This window comes from Ptychodera flava, chromosome 5 (genome assembly GCF_041260155.1).
Source record: "Ptychodera flava strain L36383 chromosome 5, AS_Pfla_20210202, whole genome shotgun sequence".
Classification (NCBI taxonomy): domain Eukaryota; kingdom Metazoa; phylum Hemichordata; class Enteropneusta; family Ptychoderidae; genus Ptychodera; species Ptychodera flava.
The window spans coordinates 37,365,561-37,388,575 of NC_091932.1; the positions used below are offsets into that span (position 1 = coordinate 37,365,561).

The 23,015-nt window shown below is 37.5% G+C and overlaps 1 protein-coding gene across 2 annotated transcripts; it reads right to left on the minus strand.

Moving 5' to 3' along the window:
• Positions 1-7,522: 7,522 nt before the first annotated feature.
• On the minus strand, positions 7,523-14,119 carry LOC139133829 (uncharacterized). 2 transcript variants are annotated; one of them, XR_011552655.1, is made up of 5 exons: positions 13,972-14,119; positions 12,831-13,047; positions 10,832-11,073; positions 10,403-10,481; positions 7,523-9,101 (listed from the first exon to the last, which is right to left on the minus strand). XR_011552655.1 is itself a non-coding variant. In XM_070700593.1 (5 exons), exons 2-5 carry the CDS (start codon positions 12,997-12,999, stop codon positions 8,744-8,746), a joined length of 693 nt encoding a protein of 230 aa, XP_070556694.1. In that variant the 5' UTR covers positions 13,000-13,047; positions 13,972-14,088; the 3' UTR covers positions 7,523-8,743. The 2 variants fall into 2 exon arrangements, 1 of the variants encoding a protein (XP_070556694.1); XM_070700593.1 differs by having other exon boundaries at positions 10,987-11,073; positions 13,972-14,088.
• Between the last annotated feature and the right edge of the window lie 8,896 nt (positions 14,120-23,015).

Sequence of the window (23,015 nt, forward strand, 5' to 3'; positions counted from 1 at the left end):
TCTTTTAAAGATTGTTGTGTAAATCATTGCCGAAAGAAAGGACAAATATTCTCTTGGGCCTCAACTTTCTAAAAATGACCAATCTAATGTGTTTGTGACAATTGATATATAGACAACAGAATATTCCGTGGACATTCAATAAATACGGCACGACACTTCTGATGAGAAAGGCTTCAATTGAATTTAGCCAGTAGATCTTTCTGATTTCCCTGTGAACGTGCAACTTTGGACTTCATGCTTCAGTGTCCTTCAACAGATCACAACCCCTCTGGAGAGCCCTAAAATAAGGAGTGTAACTGAACGGGGATGCTCTGCTGTTTCCTTTTAGATGTAATCTTTTCACTTATTTATTTATTTTTTGTAACTTCTCGCCAACTTGGAACATAACATTATACTTTATTTGATATCTTTAGAAAATCGCCGACTTTATACTTCTCTGTGGTAACAAAAAATGCCATCAGAACTTGTCAAGGACAAGAGCTATTTTCAAGCTGTGATTTTCACAGAAAGCCAAAGAAATTTACACACAATTGTCAGCTGAGCAAGCCTCAGATAATGATTTCTTTTGTGGAATAAATGGTCGTGGTCTGTGACTTCTATCCGGAAGCGTTAATGATCCGGAAATTTCGGAATTTTTAGAAAGTAACAACAATGAAAAGTATATAGAATTGACTAGTACACTATAACATCCCGCCGAATTTTTTGTCATCGGAGATAGCGAAAAATGCTATTTTAGAAAATGTCACAAAGATCGAGCAGTGTAGAGAAACACAGCTTGAAATTGATAACATTTACCGAGATCTGTGTGACTCCATTATTCGTGAAATGAATACTGTGATACCCAACTATGATTGTTCTAAAAAGGTCCGTAAATGATTTCGTCATCGGAAGCCTTACTGGAACGCCGAACTCCCTGTCCTGTGGAATGATATGAAAAAGAAAGAAAGCGTTCTCAACGGTTAGAGGCCGGAATACAATTACGCGCACTTTACGCTCTGATTTCAAACAATCTAGGTTGATATTTGATAAAAAGTTACGTTTTTATGAGCTTGAACATAGAAATAATTTTATGTTGGCTATTGAATCATCCTGTATTAGTAACTTGCAACAATTTTGGGATCACTTAAAGAGGCTTGGTTCTCCAAAAAAGAACCCAATACCTATGGAGGTATATGATGATGTTGGGAATATTCTATGTTCTGATGATGAGGTGTTGAGAGTATGACATCAAGACTTCTCTTCCTTGTATTGTAATCCTAGTATTGGTCATTCTGAGGATGACTTTTTAATCGAAAGAATGAATTACCATAAAGAAAATTTGGAAAGTCGTATGAATGACCCACTTTATGAAAATAATCCTGTTTTGAATAGAAAATTTACGTTGGATGAAGTCCAAAAAGTAGTTGGAAAAACTAAAAACGGTAAAGCCGTGGGGATGGATAGTATACCCTACGAAGTCTTGAAAAATGACATTTGTATATCTGTCTTACACCAGTTGTTTCAGTTATGTTTTGACTCCGGTAAGATTCCAGAGATGTGGAAGCGAGCTATCGTTTGTCCAATTCCAAAAGATATTACTAAAGACAGTAGAATTCCACTTAATTACAGAGGCATTAGTTTGCAATCTACAATTTCTAAATTGTAGAGTGCTCTGTTAAATTCTCGGATTTTTTTAAGTATTTTGAGGATGAGAATATTCTGGTTGACGAGCAAAACGAGTTTCCGACGTAATAGGTCATGCCAAGATCATATATTTGTGTGTCATCTATTATAAGAAACAGACTTGCTTATGGTTTACCAACTTTTACAACTTTTATTGACTTACAAAAAGGTTTTGATTATGTAAATAGGGATGCTATGCTTTATAAACTATTGCTGAATGGAGTTGATGGTAATATGTATAAAAGTATCAACGCAATGTACCACAACACCAAGGCTTGTGTTAAAGTTAATGATTTGTGTACAGACTGGTTTCATACAAATTGTGGTGTTCGTCAGGGTGACAATTTGTCCCCATCTCTATTTGCATTGTTCATAAATGATCTTGCAACTGAGTTAAAATCGTTACAGAAAGGGGTAACAGTTGATAATTGTAATATTTCCATACTCCTTTTTGCCGATGATATTGTTCTCATCTCTGATACTGAGCTTGATATACAAGCAATGCTTGATCACGTAAACGAATGGTGTTCGAAATGGAGACTAATTGTTAATAATATAAAGTCTAAAGTTGTTCATTTTCGTAAGGATACATCTCCTCGAAGTGACTATCAGTTTCATATAGATAAAAATGTTCTACATTATGTTGACAGATATAAATATCTTGGGGTTATTTTAAACGAATTTCTTGATTTTTCTATTACGTCTGCGAATCTTGCAGAATCGGCGGGTAGAGCCCTTGGAGCGGTAAATCGCAAGTTTAAAACACTGAAAAGTATGGGCTTCAGTACCAATACAAAATTATATGATTCGTGTGTGTCGATTATTGTTCTTTGGTATGGGGATATGGTAAACATGATAAGTGTGATATGATACAAAATAGAGCACTTCGCTTTTTCCTTAGTGTTCACCGATTTACGCCAATTCACGCAATTACAGGGGATACTGGCTGGGATTCTTGCAGGGTTCGTAGACATGTATCTATGATCAGATATTTGAACCATCTTATTCAATTAGATGAAAGTCGATTAACAAAGAAAATATTTCTATTGAATTTTGCACTTAATTATAGTAACTGGTCGTCAGAGATTTGTAAAATAATTGACGATGTTAATCTTGACACATATTTTGAATTTTTTTTGCCTATAAACCTCTCTATATTAAAGTAGCGGCTGCGTTTCCAACAGGAATTATTTGGGCTCAAACTGCTAGAGATAAAGCAAAATTACGTACATACATGCTTTTCAAAAATGTTTACCGAACCGAATTGTATGTTTCCGTGAATCTTTCTCGAAGCCAGCGGTCCTTTTTAGCACAGTTTCGATCGGGTGTATTACCTCTAAGTATAGAAACTGGCCGATATAGAGGCGAAGCAACGAATGATAGACTTTGTATATTTTGTGACCAAGGAGCTGTAGAAAACGAAACCCATTTCCTTCTGCATTGCAATCTATTCTGCATTGCAATGTGTTCATTAATTTTGATAATGTCGAATACAACAATCTGTCGTCAAACCAGAAATTGGTATATTTATTGACAAACCCAGTAAACATTCGAAATACGGCAAAATACGTAGAAAAGGCTTTTCTGAAACGAAAAGATGTCTTATATCTGTATATAGAAACAGCTAAATATTATCATCTTTTCAAAGAAAACAATGTATTTGTTATTGTACACCCTCTTTCTTTTTACTGTATATTTATTTTGATCCTAGGTGACATATAAGCCCATTGGGCTGGGAGGGATAAATCATCATGTCACTATAATAACAAACGTACTCCTACTACTATATCAGTTGTATGCGATGCATCAATGTCTGATAGTCACAGATTGTCGAGGTCCGACGATTAGGGTTGCTCGTACAGATTTCTCAACGCCAATCCCGTATTGAAAACTGTAAGTAAGATTCAATCGATGCAAGTCGTATGAAAATCAGACTCGATTTGATAAAGTTACGGCCATTCGAACTTCTCCAACTGGGCATGTATAGGTCGGGTGAAGAGAGACGTGAATAGAGTAAGGATACCACAATAACATTTAAATGAAAGTGAAAATTGATCAGACCCTTCCTTGTCAATCATTATCCAAGTTTCCAAGCCCAAATTCCTTATTCTTACCCCTGAAATAATGTACCGCTCCTTTCAGAACGCAACCTTTGACCTCATTTCCATAAGTACACATATATTTGTCGTCATCAGTCTGTGGCTATACCACTTGTAAAAGGGTCCCCAGAAATGTTTAGCCAGCGGGTATGCAAGTTTGTTGTCGGCCACGGTGCGAAGCTTTGCGACGCTTTGTTTCGCCAAAGTATAGCATGCTGCAGCGTTTGCATTCGATACAGTAAATGATATAAGCCAACGTGAATGTAAACACGCCGGAAACATTGACTCTATCATGGGGCCCTGAATGACATTGGTTGTAAAAATGTGCGGGCAGGTGTTATTATTATTATTATTAATCTTTATTTAAACTTGATAACTCCATAGGTGACACACCTCTTTTCATGGAGGTCGAATAGACAAAGAAAAGAAATCATATTACAGGACCAACTTGAAAACACACAAAAAAAACCAGAAGTACAAAAATAAAAAAAACTACGAAGAGCTGGCATTAGGCAAGTAAATAAAATACAAAAAGTTGTTACAAGATTTCTTATAACTAGTAAGTGACTCAGAGTCCCAGATTGATTTGGGGAGATTCTATTCATCCCACCCGCAACAGACAAGGTGTTTTGATAAAGAAGTGTACGTGCTTGGGAACTTTAATGAGGTTCTGATTGAAGAACGAAGTGATCTGGAAGGGATAAAATTATTGAACATACTAGTTGTGTAGTCAAGGATTAGATTGGGAGTTGCTCTGTAAAAATGGAGTTTCAAGTTAATCGGCAGCCAATGAAGCTCAGTATACATTTTATAAGTGGAAAGGGACGGAACAGTGTCAAGAATAAGTCTCATTGCACGTCTCTGCAGACGCTCCAATGCATAGATATTGCTATTGGAAGTAGAGCTCCAAACATTAGAACAGTAATTGATTTGTGGTGAGATGAAACAGTAATAGAAGAGCTTGCGAGAGTGGGGAGGAAGAATTTTTTGGATGCGTGCCAAAAAAAAATTGGAATTGATTTGGCTTTCAATGGTTGAAATGTGTTCACACATGTCTAGGTTGTTATAAATAGTGACCCCTAGTAACCTCTCTGATGAGACGCGGTCAATAGTTTTACCAGCCAAAGTGAGGTTGAAGTTTTCACTGTCAATGACTTGTGCCGTCTCTTCTGAGAAGTTGTGATGATCAATGATTTTGTCTAACCGGGATTGATGCAAAGTTTGTTAGTAAGACACCAATTGTCAACTATTTTAGATCAGCGTTCGGGTAAGTAGATATGGTGTTTGAGGACTTGTTTGAAACATGGAGTGTTGTGTCGTTTGCAAAGGAAGTACAGGATGAATTTTCAAGGTGAAGGGCAAAACGTTAACATAAATAATAAAGAGCAATGGCCCCAGTATGGAACCTTGCGGCACACTAACATTGACATCAATTACATCTGAGTTTGTAAGTTCAAACTGCACAAATTGTTTACGAGTGAGTATGTATGATTTAAAAAATGACAGGGTATGATCAGAACACCCACAGATTTTTAATTTTGACAACAAGATTGTGTGATCAATGAGATCAAACGCTCTGCTCAGGTCTAAAAATGCTGAGCCAACGAACGATATTTCCACGATCGATTTCTTTAGTCCATGAGTTGACCAGACCAACAAGAGTACTTTCACATGAGTGTTTGGCGCGAAATCAAGATTGGTTAGAATAGAAGAGATTGTGTGTTTCCATGAATTTTACAAGGTGATTGTGAATATGGCGCTCAATACGTTTGGAAAGTACAGGAAGTACACTTATTGGCCTGTAGTTACCAGGTTCATCTATTGGACCTTTTTATAGATTGGACTAACAGGAGCCAATTTCAAAAAAGATGGAAACTGACCTTTGATAATGCAGCAGTTAAATGCATACGTGATTAAGAATTTGGGTGGTAATCAATCTGAACCGGGAGATTTCTTACAATTTAGAGATTTGAGTTGGGAGAGAACAAAATTAAAAGACATGGGTGGGATGTCGAAAATTGAAAGAGGGTTATTTTGGATACCGACGAAATCTGACAATTTGTCAAGATTGACTGGGCTACTGTTACATTTGGAAGACAGCTTGTTGATGGTGTTGATAAAGTATTCATTGAATATATTTGAGATTTGTTTAGGATCGGTGAAAATATTTTACCTGATCTTAGTTTGGTGGGCGTACTTGACAATTTTGATGGAGCAAGTTCGCGAAATGATTTCCAGTACTTCGATATATTCATGTCACGAGATGATAGGAGGTTGCAGTACTGTGATTTGGATTTAAAAATAAGATTTTTTACTCTGTTTCTTAATTTTCTATAGTCTGAGAAGCAAGATGTCCTTTTGGCTGTTTCACGTAGTTTGATTAATTTTGATATATCTTCGTTTCACCAATCAGGACGACGCAGGTGACGTATGCGTTTTTGTTTTATAGGAGCATGCTTGTCAAGAACAGACATGAATAAGTGAGTCCATATTTCAATGACGTCATCAGGGTCATCAAAACATTCGATAATGTTCCAGGGGACTTGTTGTAAGTCTGAGAGAAAGCCGTCTTAAGTGAGTGAGTCCATATTTCAATGACGTCATCAGGGTCATCAAAGCATTCAATGATGTTCCAGGGGACTTGTTGTAAGTCTGAGAGAAAGTCGTCTTAAGTGAGCGAGTCCATATTTGAATGACGTCATCAGGGTCATCAAAACATTCGATGATGTTCCAGGGGACTTGTTGTAAGTCTGAGAGAAAGTCGTCTAGGATAAATTGTTTCATACAGCGATAAGTAATAGTGTCATGTGCATTCTTTTTGTGCTGTAACAATAATTTACGTGTGACACAAATTGGAAAATGGTCACTGATACTATACTTTGGTACAAAAGCGTGAGTTATATTCTCGGTATAAGACACAAAAATGTGGTCTATCATAGACTTGATGGTAGGAGTAATTCTAGTTGGTTCATTTACCAGTTGGGTAAAGCCATAGTCGTGTTACACGCTCGACGGCCATATGATAATGTGTCAGTTGCGCGGTCACGATTAGGCAAACTGATAAGTGTGAGCATAGTACGAGCCGGTCTAGATGTTTGAGTCATGTCAAAACGCCATGACGGAGGCTTCGAAGAAAATATGCCAGGTGTTCGAGGACAATGTAAGAATAGAAAACTCCTCTGCAACGTTGATTTTGCGGACTCTGTGGTTTAAAGGGTGGTGTGTTAACACCAGAGAATTCGATCGCATTGGAAAGGGGTGATTGACATTAACGCCTTATCTTGTGTTAGTGGTTTGACGCGCTGTTTGGCTCGGTCCACTACAGAGCGGAGATAAGCCCGAACCGAGAACCAAGTACTTATGGTGTCGAACTGTCAAGCGTACGTGTACCGCGTCCTTGTCGTGTTCTTTGTCACAGAGAATGATCCGACACCTGACATTCTACACTGAGACTTTAATGATCTATATTGGCTGGAAGATTTGTGATTGTGGTATGACCTGTATGGAATGGAGACCGGTATACATACGGTAAGAACCGATGCTAAATCAAGAATTGTGAACACCATATGCATAACTACCTTTGCATTTCAGACTGCAACACTGGATCATGGTTTGATGGAAGTATCATTTGCATTTCCTATTTTCTCGGCGCTACTTTCTGTACTTTCAGGTATTAAGTGACATTTTCTTTCTCTGCTTCACCGATTAATGGTTTTCGTCATAGGCGGATCTCTTCTTGCCATTGACATGTACACTGGGTAACATTTACATCGAGTTGTTTATTATAAGCAATACAATGAAAAATGATCACACTTTACATATTACTAAGACTATCCAATGGAAAAAGGGATCAACAATAGTTGTACGGCAAATAACTTTTTCTATTAGACATATTATTAAACAGAGAAAAAATACATAAACTGAGCTTGATACTGTTAATTCGCATTATAGTTTCAGTTCCGATGTAAATTTCATTGTATCATTTCAGGTATGAACTTTTTCCGATTCATCCAAAGAGCCTCCGTCTACCTGTTGATTGGCACAGAATACCTTATAATGAAACCCAGACACGCAAAACACGCTATGGCGATTCTCATAAAAGTGTCTGATCTGATCGCATTCCAAGGGTTTCCCATTCGAAGGTTTAGCATCTTATGTAACCCTCTTTAGAGTTGCCAAGGAACTTGACAGCATGTATCTTAAACATTATTCCCCTCTGTTTTGAAAGTTAACAGCTAAACATGTATTTTTCTGGTACATGGTCAAGCCCCTTGAAGTCGATGACCTTAGGTGCAATATGTGAAAGGCAATTGCTGTAAATAGACAAATATTAAATAAGAAAAGTGACTGAAGGAAAATACATGAAACAACTTACATGTACGTTACTATCAAGATTAAAACTTTAAAATAATAATCAATATTCTTGAAATGAAAAAAAATACATTAAGCCACCATCGATCTGTTTTCAATCCGTCTAATAATGCATCACTACCATTTGACTGTACATCTTCATTCAAAATGACAAAAAACCGGCCTAAGTATCAAACATAATTTACCGTAATGTAATGATATTCTCTTCTATTAGGAGATTTAACTCGGCGCTATCCTGAATATTAGTGGTCGCTGATCACTTGCTATATTTCGGGTCTCCGTATTGTGATATACATGCCCTCAGCTATTTAATTATATATGACAAAATAAAACAAACAATTTTATAGAAGACTGCGTAAATGCAGGGTTTATATTAAATGCCTTAATCATAACACTCATGTCAAAAGAAGTGACGTTTTTGATAAATCAGTGACAGATTTTCAAGGTCACTTGGCGGATAATTTTTAGGTAATTTTCCATTGTTATAAAATAATATTTCTACCAAGTCCTGTTCGGCAAAATAATGTTGTTCGAGTAGACATATTGAACTCTGGCTGTAGAAGACAAGACTAAACATAAGCAACTGGAAAGAGAATTTATGCTCAAATGGTTTAATTTCTCTTCAGCTTTTCATATTCGTGTGTTCTGAGTTCAGTATCGTGAGTTAGCTCAGTGTAACCATGATCAGATGCCTGTTCTAAGGCCTGTTCAAATCTAAGGCTTTGGTATGGTGCAACAGGTATATCTCTTAATTCTGTGTATGAGTCCTCTGATTGGTGATTGCCGTCATGAGGCCCATAGCCCCCTAGAGTGAGACTCTGGTAGGCATGCTCGGGAAGGCGATTACCTTGTGACAGATCTGTATAACCGGACTGGTCTACTGGAATATCTACTGAAGAAACATTTCCCTTCTCAGTTTGGTATTGCCTTACCGGTAAGGGGGTGGCGTATTCATGCCCTAGTTTGTTCCTGAAAATGAACGCAATAAAGACAGTCGACAGCACCAAATTTTGTTGAAATTGCTCTAAATGTTGTGTGATGTGACTTTAACTTTTGTCCTTTCCTCATGCATCGCGTTTCTGACATCAACATGATGAGGTCACTCCTTCTGTTTTAACCATCGTCATCATCCTTCCATACTTAAGCTGTAAAAGTATACAGGTGCTCATTGTAAGAAACCGATGTCTTGTTTCGTCAGAACGAAACGCAAGGCTTGTAGATACAAAGTAAATGGTTTCCGCTGGCTTGCCATTGTCATGAAAAGTAAGGCATTTCTTTCAAGTTGCCGTTTGTGTTCGATTTGAAAATTGTTCTCTTGTTTATCTTGCCCGATCTTATATAATCTTGTTCTCTTGTTTATCTCGGACATTCTTATATCAGTGAAGAACGAAATAAGGCAGTCAGTCTGAAAGAGAGAAAGAAAATGTAAATGCTTTTTAATAATTTTTAAGCGTTTGTTGAATTTGATGATTGCTCTATAATATCTTAGAGACACGACTACTACGGCAGGACAAAGGTCGATGTATTCCACTGAGACAAGTTCTTACGAAAACAAAGGTTGAAAGCTGGCTGTCATACCTTGCTCTTCGTGACGTTAATTACAAATTATCGTTGAAGGCTCTATGATGAGAGATAGATACTTTTTACTCTTAAGGTAGAATGCGCCTCGGCGGCAGATTGTTTGACTCTCAAACCTTAAATCCTATTCTTGTAAATTTTATTTTCCTTTATAGAGTTATTACAGGGATGGCGGCCATTTTGAATTTCAAAGATCGACGGTTATTTGTTACTCAGGTACTAAAATTTGCACGGTGACACCCACTTTTATACTTAATTTTAATAGAGAATGGTTAAACGATTCTCAAGAACAGTTTAACCAAAATTTCATTCTTCCACGTTCGAGGAGCATACTCTTGGATTGCATTGAGACTGGGATGATTCCTCAACAATAATGTGAGCTCACTCGTCAAATAATTATGGTTTATGTTAGTGACCGAATTTCTACGTAGCATCTTAAGTATAATTTATGTAATCTGTATTTGTAGTAGCCAATCACGATGTTTGCTTAAGTAGCCAAGCAAAGGGGTGCGCTGCCGATTGCGGAGTGAATTCCTTTCGCGTAAAGTGTTGCTGACACATATACACATTGCGATTGAGTTACGAATTCTGATATTTATTTTGTGGCATATCATTTGGCGGTAAATCGAGATCGGTATAAACCTCTATCGACGAAGAATTACTAGTCTTGATTACTATTCCGCAACTCTTACCTCCTGCACCAAAGGAAAACCACTAAGGCAATTAAGGCCACTATTAATACAGCCAGTCCACCAACCACAGACATAACGACTAGGAAAATAAAATAAATGTAATGTTAAAAGTATCATTGATCTATTTATCCAATTTCAGGGTCATGTCTAGCCATCATTAATTAACCCTTTCACCTTCGCTTTGAATATTTTCTGGTTTCTCAGCAAGCAAAATACCTAAATCTTTCTTTTAAAATTTGTTGTCTCATCGTCTTGTCGTTATCGAAACTCGCAAAATGTACATTTTGAATTATGTCCTACAGTTATAAAACAAAGAAGACTTGCTTATCATGTGACTAATTTCATTTCATCTAACATTAAGAAATAGTTGCACATTTACAGTACAAGAGAAACTGTCGAACATTAATGACGTGAAAAGTATGTGCTCACCTATGTTGTGCCCAGTCGAACTTTGTTCGGTTACCGCTGTTGTTTCTGGCGTTCTTGAAAGTGAGACTGAAAGTTGACGTCGACAACGTTAATTGTTTAGCTCCGTGTTTTGACACATCAGTCTGCAATGTGCTGACACTTGTAGTTCTACTGACCTCCAGTAAACTGCTGGTGGTGGATTGAAGTATGGAAGCCGTTGTTGATGGGTGAGGTTGTTGCGTTGTCGAGGGATTTTTCTTTTACTATTATAGAAATAAAGGCAAAAATAAGCATTTTTCTATGACATAATATTTGTGCATTGACAAAACTTTGACATATGCTAACGATGCTTTATATTAGATGTCTTATTTACAATTTGCAAGTTCTGATGAAAATTCTTCAGTGGAATTTACATTAAGACCACTGTGCTTAATGGCGCCGTGCAAAGATTTACAAAAGCTAATTGTGAAGCAGCATGGCATTTGTATTTTAAGAAATATCTTTCCAGGATTGTGTTACTTATTATGTTAAATGGTAATTGATATTAACAGATGTAGGAGGCATAAGTGCAAATGAAATCCTTTGTGCGAACTATACAAAAATACTTTGACAACAGGTAGCAGATTTTGCTCCTTTCCACAATAGTATTACCCTGGTACGTCGAACTAGGTTTTGCTAAGTATAGTCCTACGGAAGATCGAACACGAAACTAACGGCAACATAGTTATATCAATAATATAGATATTTTAAGAATATGACCGTTTTGTCACACTGGATACTTCATTTTTTCAACAATCCTTAACCTTCAAATTAATGTTGGTCTGATTAATCCTGTCCGAAACAAAAGTATGGGGCAGTTGAAGTGGTAGACTGTTCATGTTCATGATCCTTTGTGTCTGTCGGTCTATGACGGGATTTAATTTCATAACCAAAGTTTGTATTAAGAAAACATTGCATACTTGCCTGCTCAGCATGTAAAACATTTAGTCTCTATTGTATTTGGTATTGATTATGTGTAAAGAAAACTAATTCTACAAATATACAAAACAATGGACTGTATCAATAACAAACCAATCTTTTAGTGCAAGAAAATGATTCGGGATGATCAAGAAATAACAACAGAAATGTAAATTTAATGTCTATACTCAAGTTTTGTTTTCCTTGTTTTATTTTCCCCATGTCGTCTCTACGTAAATTTTGGCAATCTCTTGATAAAGACAATATTGCACAAACAAAGTTTTGATACAAAAAAGTAACCACTTTTAACAAAACAACAAACGTGAACTTTATTAAACTAGGGAAAAGCTGCAAGTAGGTGCAACTACCAGCAATACTGATTATGAAACAGTAATTAGTGGCGACGGGAATGGTAGTTGTTTATGTACTCAGCGACTAATGTGACTGTTGTTATGAAAATGGACTGTCTCAATAACAATCTTTTAGTGCAAGAAACAGTCATTTCAAACAATTATGACCACAGATGAAAGAGAGCTTTGTCATTTTGAAATGCTTTCATCAGGTACTATTATGAGTGCACAGGACTCTAGGACAAAATTTAACTGTTGTGAATCATTCTTTATTATTACCGAAATATATTTTGATTGACTCAAGTTCAATAACTATTTTGACATTTAACCATACCATTACATAATATCAATTAAAATTAAATAATACAATATGGTTGGGTAGAGGTTATACGGTAAGCTTTGATATCTTTTGGGGGGTCATGAAACTAAATTTCAAGTTTTGGTTTTCAACAGTCATGAGATAACTGGTGATAATCTAGCAGGGTTAACCGGGATTTGAAAGGTCTTTACTATTCCTGTATTTTTGTAAATTTAACAAATATATGTATTAATATTCAACTTCCTAAGTTGGTGGGGAGGGGTCAACCCATTTTTTCTGTTAGAGAGGACGTTACTCAAATACATTATGGTTTACTGAGGGGTTACTTGCAAATTTCGGTGTTTCTAATGTAATTTCTTCGACCTTGGGCCGTATATAATGACGACTTCCTTACCACACAGTTTTCTGATATTTAATTTGCATATTCCTCCATGTAAGGCACACCCCGATGGATCGTGCCCTAATGTAGTTCTTTTCCTCCAAGGTTTTGGAACGACTGGTGCCGTTTGAATATTAGGTGGTGACAACCGTACAGGAAGTGTACAGCTACAATTGAGGATCATTCTCGACGTCGGTTTGAGTGTTGAGCTACATAGATCTGTCACTCTAACCTGTGGGTGGAAAAATAATTTCAGTTTTATTGAATCTTTGACACTAAAGGACACTTTAACCTGTCAATCATGATTAATTGTCGCATTTTAGGGGCCAAAACCTATTGGTTTTACCGGGGTCCAACTTTCAGTTTCTCCTCTTCTTCTTCCGTAACTCTTTTCATGAGAAAAACCCAAAAACCCTTAGCACAAACTCTGATGCTAAATACTCATTACAATGACAATACAGAATATGACATTAAACTGGTCCAATAATCATTAGCAGTGTAGACAATATTTTCTATTGAATAAACACACCGTGTTTGTAAATAAACAAGCGTGTTTACAAACTTACACAGAGGGAGTGGTAACAGCCAGAGTAACTTTACGATGATAATAAGAGTGCACTTAATCAGGTGTGAAATTGTCGGTCTGGCTACTGTTGCAGTGTTGGTACACATGCCCCCTAACTTTTATGGAAGTGTCGTTGAAGAGGTTTATTTCTAGGTCAAGAAATCACTCGAATTTGCATTTATATATATATACCCACCCGCCAACTATCATTAAATACATACCTGACACAATAAGCAAACGCATCTCAATGATAGCCAGTGATAAGGAAATCTTTGATAAACAAAAAGGTCAATACGATGCAGCGTTAAAGTCAAGCGGGTACACAGAATTGAATATGTCAAGACCAACTAATAAGCGAGGAGAAACAATAACAGGAAGAGATGAGATGGGGGACAATGGCGGACAACCACTTATCTGGTAGGGTCCGCCATTGTAGACTGTGGAGGCACCAAGGAAACGATGTTGACGGTGTATTACAGTCTTGAAGTCCCGTTGTAAGCAATAGGCACAGGGAAGTTATATCGGGTGTGGCAAAACAGAAAAAGTATAGCTAACTATCATACTCAGAAAATAAGACAGAATTCAACATACCTAATTTATTGTGGCTGAGTCGGCAAATTCCGTCCTTTGGCTGGTAGTGAGTAGTTCAAATGTGTCGAGAGATGTCCATGCAGCGTTCACTTTTCTAGGTGAAAGAACAAGTCGTCACAGAGGAATGAATTGTAAGAGGCAGCAACTTGTCATCAAGTAAGGGCAAAGGTCAGAGGGTGTCAACCATTTTATTGCAGGGAATCCCAGTGAGAACAAAATAATGTATCTCAGCAAAGAGTCTCTGTTAGAATGTTATAACTGTTATTAACTAAAACATAGTGCTATTGTGCTGATTTTCAGTTGTGTTGTTTTTTTAAATATACAATGCCTTTTTAGACATAAAACTCATTGTCTTTGATTCATCTACCCTAATTGTGAAGTACTACTGGACGTAAGTGTTCAACGAAAGTTCATATAAGGTCATTTCGCAAGCATTGTGCCTGAGTTTTACGTGTTGCACCAAAACATCTTTACAAATGTTAAACATTAGAAAAGCCACCAAGTTCAGGAATAGTATCATCCAAGTGGAAGTAAAACTATGGAAACACATCAACTGATTTCATAGTCTATTGGGTTTGACGTTTATGAGGAATTTTCACCTAAGAGCCCATACACAAGTTTGATCCAAATCTTTTTCCACTCGTTGCGTTTAAGTCTAATTCATATGCAAAATGTGACACAGATGTTTTATAAACAGGTCTTCTCTGTCTGACCAGATACAAAGTATTCAATTGGTACTATATCAAATGATTGCATTGCGGATCGGTGAAACACCTTCCTTTCGTACCCGGGCCCGACCATACAACTTAGTACCAACTTGGGGTCGTTTTGTTTGGTCAGGGATCATGGTTGGGGATAGTTGTGGAAACGCAGCTATCTGTTGGCCGTGAGTTGCTATGCGTGTCATCAAAAGGTCAACCTTGCCACTATACTGTATAACGAGGGAATCGCGGCCGCCGGCGCACCAAGGGGAACATGAGTGTTAGGCGGCCCTGTACTATGCAGCAATGGACTGTCGACGCGCCACAACGGGAATACATGGAGCCTCGCTATGAGCTGGGCCCACTGGCGGTTAGGGTTGGGGTTATAAGGATTAGCTTTTAAAAACTAAAAAGGTTAGCTTTAACGGGTTACATGAGAGGGAATGGCAAGAGGATTTTACCGGTTAAGAAGGGGTTGACAACGCGATTTCTGCGTAGTAAAGATTCATTACGTATTCATAGTAACCCTTGGCCAGCTGTCAATATCTTTGGGGGCTTTTGTCTTTTGGCTTGGTTTGCATATGACGTCGTTGGACACGACCTGCTAATCACCCAGCCAGGTAGTCAATTAAACTAGTAATTGACTGTTTACCGACCCAGTTAACACTATCCAGCAGTATCAGTCATATTTTAACCACGTGGCCCGCGTGGGCACAACGTAGGAACGCGTGTATTTCTATGTGTACGTTTCACTTGCGGTGTTGTTTGTACCATCGTGCGTTTGAAGTCCTCGTTTAAACTACAGTATTACCTTCGAGGTGACAGGCTTACTATTAATGTTCAGTATCATGGCACCGAGTTCTGCCCACACGTGCACCGTGAAAACCACCTGTTTTGCCCACTAATTACTGCCCGTCGCTGTCCGTCCTCAATATAGCCTATCTATAGCTACAGTAATCAATGTCAATATATAATACCCCGCGCCTTATACTTTTTATATAAACTTGTAAAATCATAGTCCGAGCCGCAAAATTGTTGACTTTCGATCCGATATACAGGCTGATCGTTGAATCGCAACGGCGCATCCATGTTTACTTGCCCCATAAGCTAGCGCTTACTACTCTGCAAAGGGTGGGTAGATGGAATTCCTGGGTCAAAAATGAACACCGGGGCGAAACTTTTTGTGAATCCATGTGAAAACATATATCATTTCTCAGTTTTGATATATACTCCTAAATTGTAAGTTTGATCAAAATCGAGACCACATTCGAGGGCTATGCAGACTGTCCATGTACGCACACACAGGCAACCACCGGTGAATATCAGCGTCAGCGGCATAACTATCGGGTCATTAATCAGAGGTTTTGGGGGCCTGGACTGTGATTTTATAAGTTTATATCACAAGTAAATGTTGTGGAATATTAAGATATCGACCTATTACTGTATTGAATAGGCCAATTTCTTGACGGGCACTGCTAGAAGAATGACAGGCAGGGACAGGCAGTAATTAGTAATTAGTTTCTTTGAATACTGTTCGATATTAAGTGATTGTCAAACTTTTGGATGGTGCGCGTGACCGGCGGCACTGACACAAAATGGGTTGACAAGTAGATAATTTAGGTTTTCGTTCAGTATTGTTACCATTTGTCCATTGTGGAAAACATTGACTGAAAATCAGAGAAAACGGCCCCGCTCAGAACAGCCCCGAGACGGTGACGGCCACACTTGTGGTGTTGTTTGTACCATCGTGCGTTTGAAGTCCTCGTGTCACTTACACTATTACCTTCAAGGTGACAGGCTTACTATTAAAGTTCATTATCATGGCACCGAGTGTGTTACATTTCATGATGTAAACCACGCAATGTTTTTTTATATCGCAAGGATTAATTTCGCTTTTGGGCCCTCGCGAAGTTTGCGAAAATTTCTCGCTAGGTGAGACGACGTTAGCTAGGCGACGGTAATCCGCACACTTATCACCATCGGGAAGGTACTCTTCCCCTATACCACTGGTGATCCCGCCCTCAAGGCACTGCGTCATTCGACCAAGCATTGTTATTGTAATTTCCTGCATAAAATTAACAGCGAGGTTAACCGGTCAAATCCTCTTGGCATTTCCTGGCATGTAGCTTTAAAAAAGTTAAAACGGCATTTGCAAGATTCTTATGTCGATCGTATCAGGAGAGATTTTATATAATCTTTGTTGTGATTTTCAGAGGGTTTTAGTCCGTTTTATTTTATCTTTCGGAAGTGCTTGTTTTACTCTCTGTGGTCGGTTTTCTTGCAATGTACTAGTATTTTTTCATTCTTTTGTTGGTCTTTTGTCAATATGGACCACGGTGGAAATAAGTCTTTAGACTTTTGTGTGTAATCCATACACAATTTTGTTCATTTGTGCAAAATAATTAAATAAATAAATGAATAAAAAAGCTGGCGGTCAGGGTTATAGCGCCTACTAACCACCACGAGTGTTTTGTCAGCTTGTAAAGGACTGTTTAATGTAGAATGGGAAGTTTCGTTAATTTTAACGTCCATGAGATGATGTAGAAGACAACAAGCTTAGAGTTATCGCCGCAATACTCCAAGTATCTCGTCCAACATCGGAGTACGATTATATAATTCCCAGGTATTATGTTGTAAGAAATTCATCAATTGAAGAAGTATGTATGTGAACCATGAGAACCGTTGAGAATTATTTAATTTTGCAAGTTGGGCTTTCAGTTTCTTGTACAGTGCTTTTCTTTTCGTAGTTCATTTTTTTCTTTTTTCCGTTTTTTTTTAGTTCAGGTCGCGTGTTTTAGTAGAGGATGCCTATTGGCACTTTTATCTAGCGCCATCACAGTCGAATTTTCAATTCTAATTTTCTCTCTTTTTCACACTGAAACTGGACATTGTTTCACTTTTAAATGGTTTGTGATATATATTTTCGAGTAGTAGTATTGTTTTTTTGTATTTAATTATGCTTTATAGTGTTTTTGTGCATGCACTGTTGTGTTTGATTATTATTTTCTCTTTTGTGAAATCAGAACTCATTAATTTTTGTGAAAAAACGTACATACGAATTTTCAAATAAGTATGTGTGTATGATTTTCCAAGTTGTCAAAATTTAGGCTTAATTCTGTTATGCCTTTCTATTATTTCCTTGGTTACTTTAAAGAATGACTCAAATTGTACTTAATGACACCATTTTCTGTATTTTTAATTAGATAATTTTTGCACGCAATCTTTATATATACACCAATACATTATACTCTCCATAGATATTAAGATAAATGCTATTTTTATGAAATGTTACATAAATGAAATTAGATCTTATGCACAAGAAATATTGTTTGTATTATACGCATTTAAGAATTAATTTAGAAAGAAAAATTGATGTTTTATATTTTTGAAACATTTGGAGCGCCGAAGATGTACCAAAGGAAACAAACATATTACTGCATGAACATGCTTGAGCCAGATGTGGTGTTTGTATAGTTACTTCATTATTAGATATCGGCATATATGGTTTTTGATAATCAGGCAGCTTTAAAGCATTGAATACCAGGAGAGGTCAGGAGAGATTGTCTATAATCATAGCAGTAGGTGTAGCTTGTAACTGGTTTTTACGCTAAGAGCAACAAGCAACAGCTGCTTAAAACATTAAAGGCCCACCAGATCACTAATACTGAACAGTGAAGCTACATCTCTACGCAATTACTACTTTATGTCATCGGTTAAAGTGTGCTTACCGTGACATGTAACATTTGCGGCTATGATTCAATAAAGAGGACTGAGGGGCACAGGGAACATTTACTAGCTGCATGCCTCTGTACGTGTTAATATTTGCTACGGTCTAAAATATGGAGTAATGATTCAACACCAAATTCCGCTACCACTGTCAGCATAGTCTCTGCTATAATCTATTCTGTTTGAATATTACTTACCTACTCCATTGTTTTCATTCCCAGAAAAAGTAGTACTTCTCCGAACGATGTGTTTCTTTCCTAGATTGGGTTATTACTTTACTTCTACAGCGATCATGTTGACCCTGAGTTTGAGAGTAAAATTGCTTGATTAACTCGGTCATGATCTTTTGGTGCTCGGTTGTTGATTTGGCATGTGCTATATACGATGGTTTCTACTTCAAATGGAGGCAAGACTTGTCCGTTTTTCTTTACTGTAGGTGTATATCGTCGACATGCAACACAATCAGTCTATACAACGAATATTCTTACAAGGTTTCTCGAACATTAAAATACTTCCTTTGATTAGAAATCGTGATATTAGTGTTTGTTTGCTGCTTACAATCATTCATTTCAATGTGTCGTCTATCGTCTCCATGTTTGCCAGAGTCATGCTAGCAGCATGAGGTCAAGGCGGAGCGTTATTTCTCAGTAGTCTGGTCATGATCCCAAACGGGGCAATGCGTGATAAGTCGAAGACAAACCAATCATCATTTACAGTTAACACTCGTTGATAGATTTTAAAGGTTTCATTCTGAAAGTTAGGACTCTTTGATACAACTGTTACTCGCTTTGCCGAGTGTGACAGCTTCACAGCAAGGGGTTACAGACAGAGTGCGGCTGGCTTCTATTCAGCTTGCATTTATGGTAAACCTGAAATTGCCTCCATTTTGATTGCCACTGTTGCGTGCTGCAAAGATAAAACTATATAACTTTATTAATCTATGTCGGGAATGGAAAGTCATGGTACATAACAACTACATTATAGTGTACGTGAATGTAGAATGCTCTTCGGTGACAAGAATATGGATATTGTTTGTGAAAATAAAATAATCTGAAGAGTTAGCACAAGCATGGTGATCATCTTAAATTTCCGATGTAGTTACGGTATTTTGCCTCTGTGATATCAACATTTGCACAGTGAACTCTGACTTCTATCCTCTGGTTCTGAAAGAATATGGTCGGAGGTCACCATAAGAGAAGTTTGAGCGAAAGGTTAACTCCTTCACTTTATTGCGACCTGATATAAAACGCGTCAAGTTGCGTCACCATCAAGCGGTACTTTCAACACTAAATAGTCAGCTACTACACATAAATTACTAACATTTATTTTTTTATGAAACATGCAGATGCATGGACAAGGTTAAAAGGACAATGACATATTCATTTTTACACAAATGATGACTTGGTATTAAAAAAAAAAGCTTAGATGTCATTGATAATTAAACTAGTGTCGCCCATAAAGCTGCATGGGTAATATTAACCCAAGAGGTATGATAGGGACATGACTTTCTGGCAAATAAAGAGAGTATCAGCATAATACAATTCGTTCGTACTTTGTTCGTTCGTTCGTACAGTTTAGTACAAATTTTACTAGTGTTCCATAATGGACGACAAACACTATATTCTGTGGCCGGTACATAAGTCCGGGGACATAAATCGTGGGTCATTTTGAAACAAGACTATTAAGACTTTTATGCTTCACATGTCACTCAAAAGGTTTGCTGTTTGGCCAGGTACCAGGCAAGATACCAGTGGTGGCAGTGTGGTGCAAGGCAGGACTTTCAGGACCCTACTTTATATTAAAAGAAGAGATAGCGGACCGATCTCTCTCAATCTCTGGTTCTCGCATTAGCGCAAATGTAAAGTGCTCGTCTACACTAGGTCAATCAATGGTTTGCCATAGATGCTTTTATCTATTCAGTATATTTCCTGTTAGATAAATTGTAATTGTGAGGGACGTTTCAAAAATAGTCATTTTCCTTGTCAGTTTACTTTACAATCACTATCACTATATGGATCTCTTGGATGAAAGAGGCCTTTTGTACTCAATGTCAGTCAATATTTTCAGACTCTGACTCTTGAGATATCTTCTTCAAAAGAGAAATTCATTCAGCTTTAACATTCAAAAACATGTTTTTGAAATCATGACCTGTGGAAAACATAATGTACCCCTAACGTGCCTTTAAAAATGTAGGTAGCAAACCGACCTTCATCTTTATTTTTTAACTCAACACACTAGAAAAGGAACAAGTATGGAAAAAACATGCCATAATTTTGGCGGCCGCTTGTCCTGCCCCGAATGAAGTTAGGGCCGAAAAAACAAACATAAACCATTTTTTGGTATAAAATGTCGGTCAATACAATAGACTTCTGAATCCCTACCATCATGCACATCACAAGATGAATCTTTGAAAGAAAAAAGTGACAATATATATTTCAGTATGCAAACAACCTTGAGACAAAAGCACTCGGGTCCGAGTAATTCGTCTACAGTTCTAAAATGGCCGCGGCAAGACTTAAACATTTAAGAGAACAGGTTTTCAATCATTAGATGATTACCTGACATAGGGCAAAGTAAACACAGCGGTAGAATCAGGAACTTTCTGAAGATCACATTAAAACTCAATCATTACATTTGACAATGGCGAAGTGCCAACAGCATACACTCACGATAGATCGTCAAGCGAGCTATTGTGACAAAACAGGAACTTTCTGAAGATCACATTAAAACTCAATCATTACATTTGATAATGGCGAAATGCCAACAGTATACACTCACGATAGACCGTCAAGCGAGATATTGTGACAAAACAGCAACACCCAAATGTTTCGCGCCTAATTTTGATACTCTTTAGCATTTCTGAAAAGTTTCTCTTTATTTAACATTTATTTTCTCAACGAGAATTGCAGACCAGTGCCCTATTTTCCCTTGCTACACGGCCCCTCCACAAACTGCTTGCCACCTTTTCGCTCCTGGACATTGACTCAAACATATGTAGGCACGATGCAAGACGTTCGGTGACCGTTGTACCATAGACGCGCGAACACATGAGACATTCAAAGTGCAGTTATTTACCCTGAATTACAGTTAGAATCGGGTGTATTCAGTCATTGACACATTGTCCATCGCTGGCCGTGTACCCGTACACTTTGGCTGACGTTACGACGAATTACCACTTTTCGTTTGCCGGTGTCGAAGTTGCTTTGCTAGCTGAAATCCAGAAATTTCGATTGACTACATACGTGTGAGAAAATGATCATTGCATAAAGCACTGTATGGTTTTGGCATAGAGAGTAGAAGAGAGTCTTGTTTCTACTGTAATGTGTTTTTGCCACCTGCAATTTGACCGTGTCAGAGGGGTGGCTTTTGACCCTATGCACTTACAGTGCTGAGTTTTGGACGAATATATGTTCAATGTTGCTACCTAAGTATGTCTGAGCAAAACGCCGAGCATGCAACGCCTGTCCTCTATATTTTAACTACTGACTATTGTTTTGCGGAAAGAGTGGCTATTATAAATACTACCTGAAGCTCGGTACTTTCATATTGATGCTATAAAGGGATTTTGTAAATGTGTACAGTGCGCTTTAAACATTCTCAAAGATTAGGTGATCTTTGCTAGAGGCGAAAAAATGTCGACACTAGACTTTAAAAAGTACACGTCTCGCATATTTACCTGTCGAGTTTCTCACTTAAGCAGTCAATACGTGAATGGAGAAATAAATATATGGCGCCCTATGTTCGGCACGTAATGCTGCAATTGCTCCGTTGCCTTTCCTCTTGAAGATGGTGAGGTCGCCCTTGTACGGAGACAGACGACCTTAACGTAGAATGCGCATCGGGGACAGAAATTTGGACTCTCAAACTTGTACAATATTATTTTAAGCTATGACTTGCGGGGACTCATTTTGAAGCTTCTGAAAGAAGTAAATTAAGTTTTAATTTTTAGAAAAAGAAAATCAAACGCAACATAAAAATAAACAACAAAATCCGTTTACATGGGGGTGATGACTGCTTTATTTTTGAAGTCTTTGTCCCTCGATGACCAGAAAAGTAGAATCTTCCAAAAATATGTTTCGTTGGTACTCCTTTTTTGAGTACGGAAGTAAATGTGTTAGATTAGATTTTTCAAAGATTGTTGTGTGAATAATGTTATTATTTTGGAATGCCGACCAAAAATACTTAGTTTCTCTGGGCCTCTTAAGGTTTTCAGCAACTTTATGAAATAAGTGTATTTGTGACACGGAAATTTCTGAATTTGAACTCCCTGTAGAATTTTCCAGGGTAAGTATTAAATACGGCACAACACCGCTGATGATGTTAAGGTACTTTTAATGCCAAACTTAATGATGAGTCTTTCATTTTTTCTACTTCTTGAGAAAAATCAGCTTTCTTGACATAGGCAGGCAAGCAAATATCTAGAACACATTCCAAGGAAGTGCATTACCTCATTAACGTCTTGTTTGACCCAAAGATGATAATGATCGAGGCCGTACAAATATGGTGGTGACGGTCAAAAATAGTGAAATCGAATTCGACCGTAAAACCAGGGAACCGAATTAAATTTTTCAAGAAAAATTCACACATATATTGAAATCATTGACTTTTTATGTTGAA

What these genes read in the sequence shown, in the direction of transcription:
- LOC139133829 (XM_070700593.1), bottom strand. Translation starts at nt 12,999, where the DNA reads ATGATCCTCAATTGTAGCTGTACACTTCCTGTACGGTTGTCACCACCT. An exon ending in CCACCAGCAGTTTACTGGAG is followed by an intron (nt 10,482 to 10,986) that starts GTCAGTAGAACT and finishes TTATTTTCCTAG; the next exon opens with TCGTTATGTCTGTGGTTGGT. An exon ending in GTTTTCCTTTGGTGCAGGAG is followed by an intron (nt 9,102 to 10,402) that starts GTAAGAGTTGCG and finishes GTTCATTTTCAG; the next exon opens with GAACAAACTAGGGCATGAAT.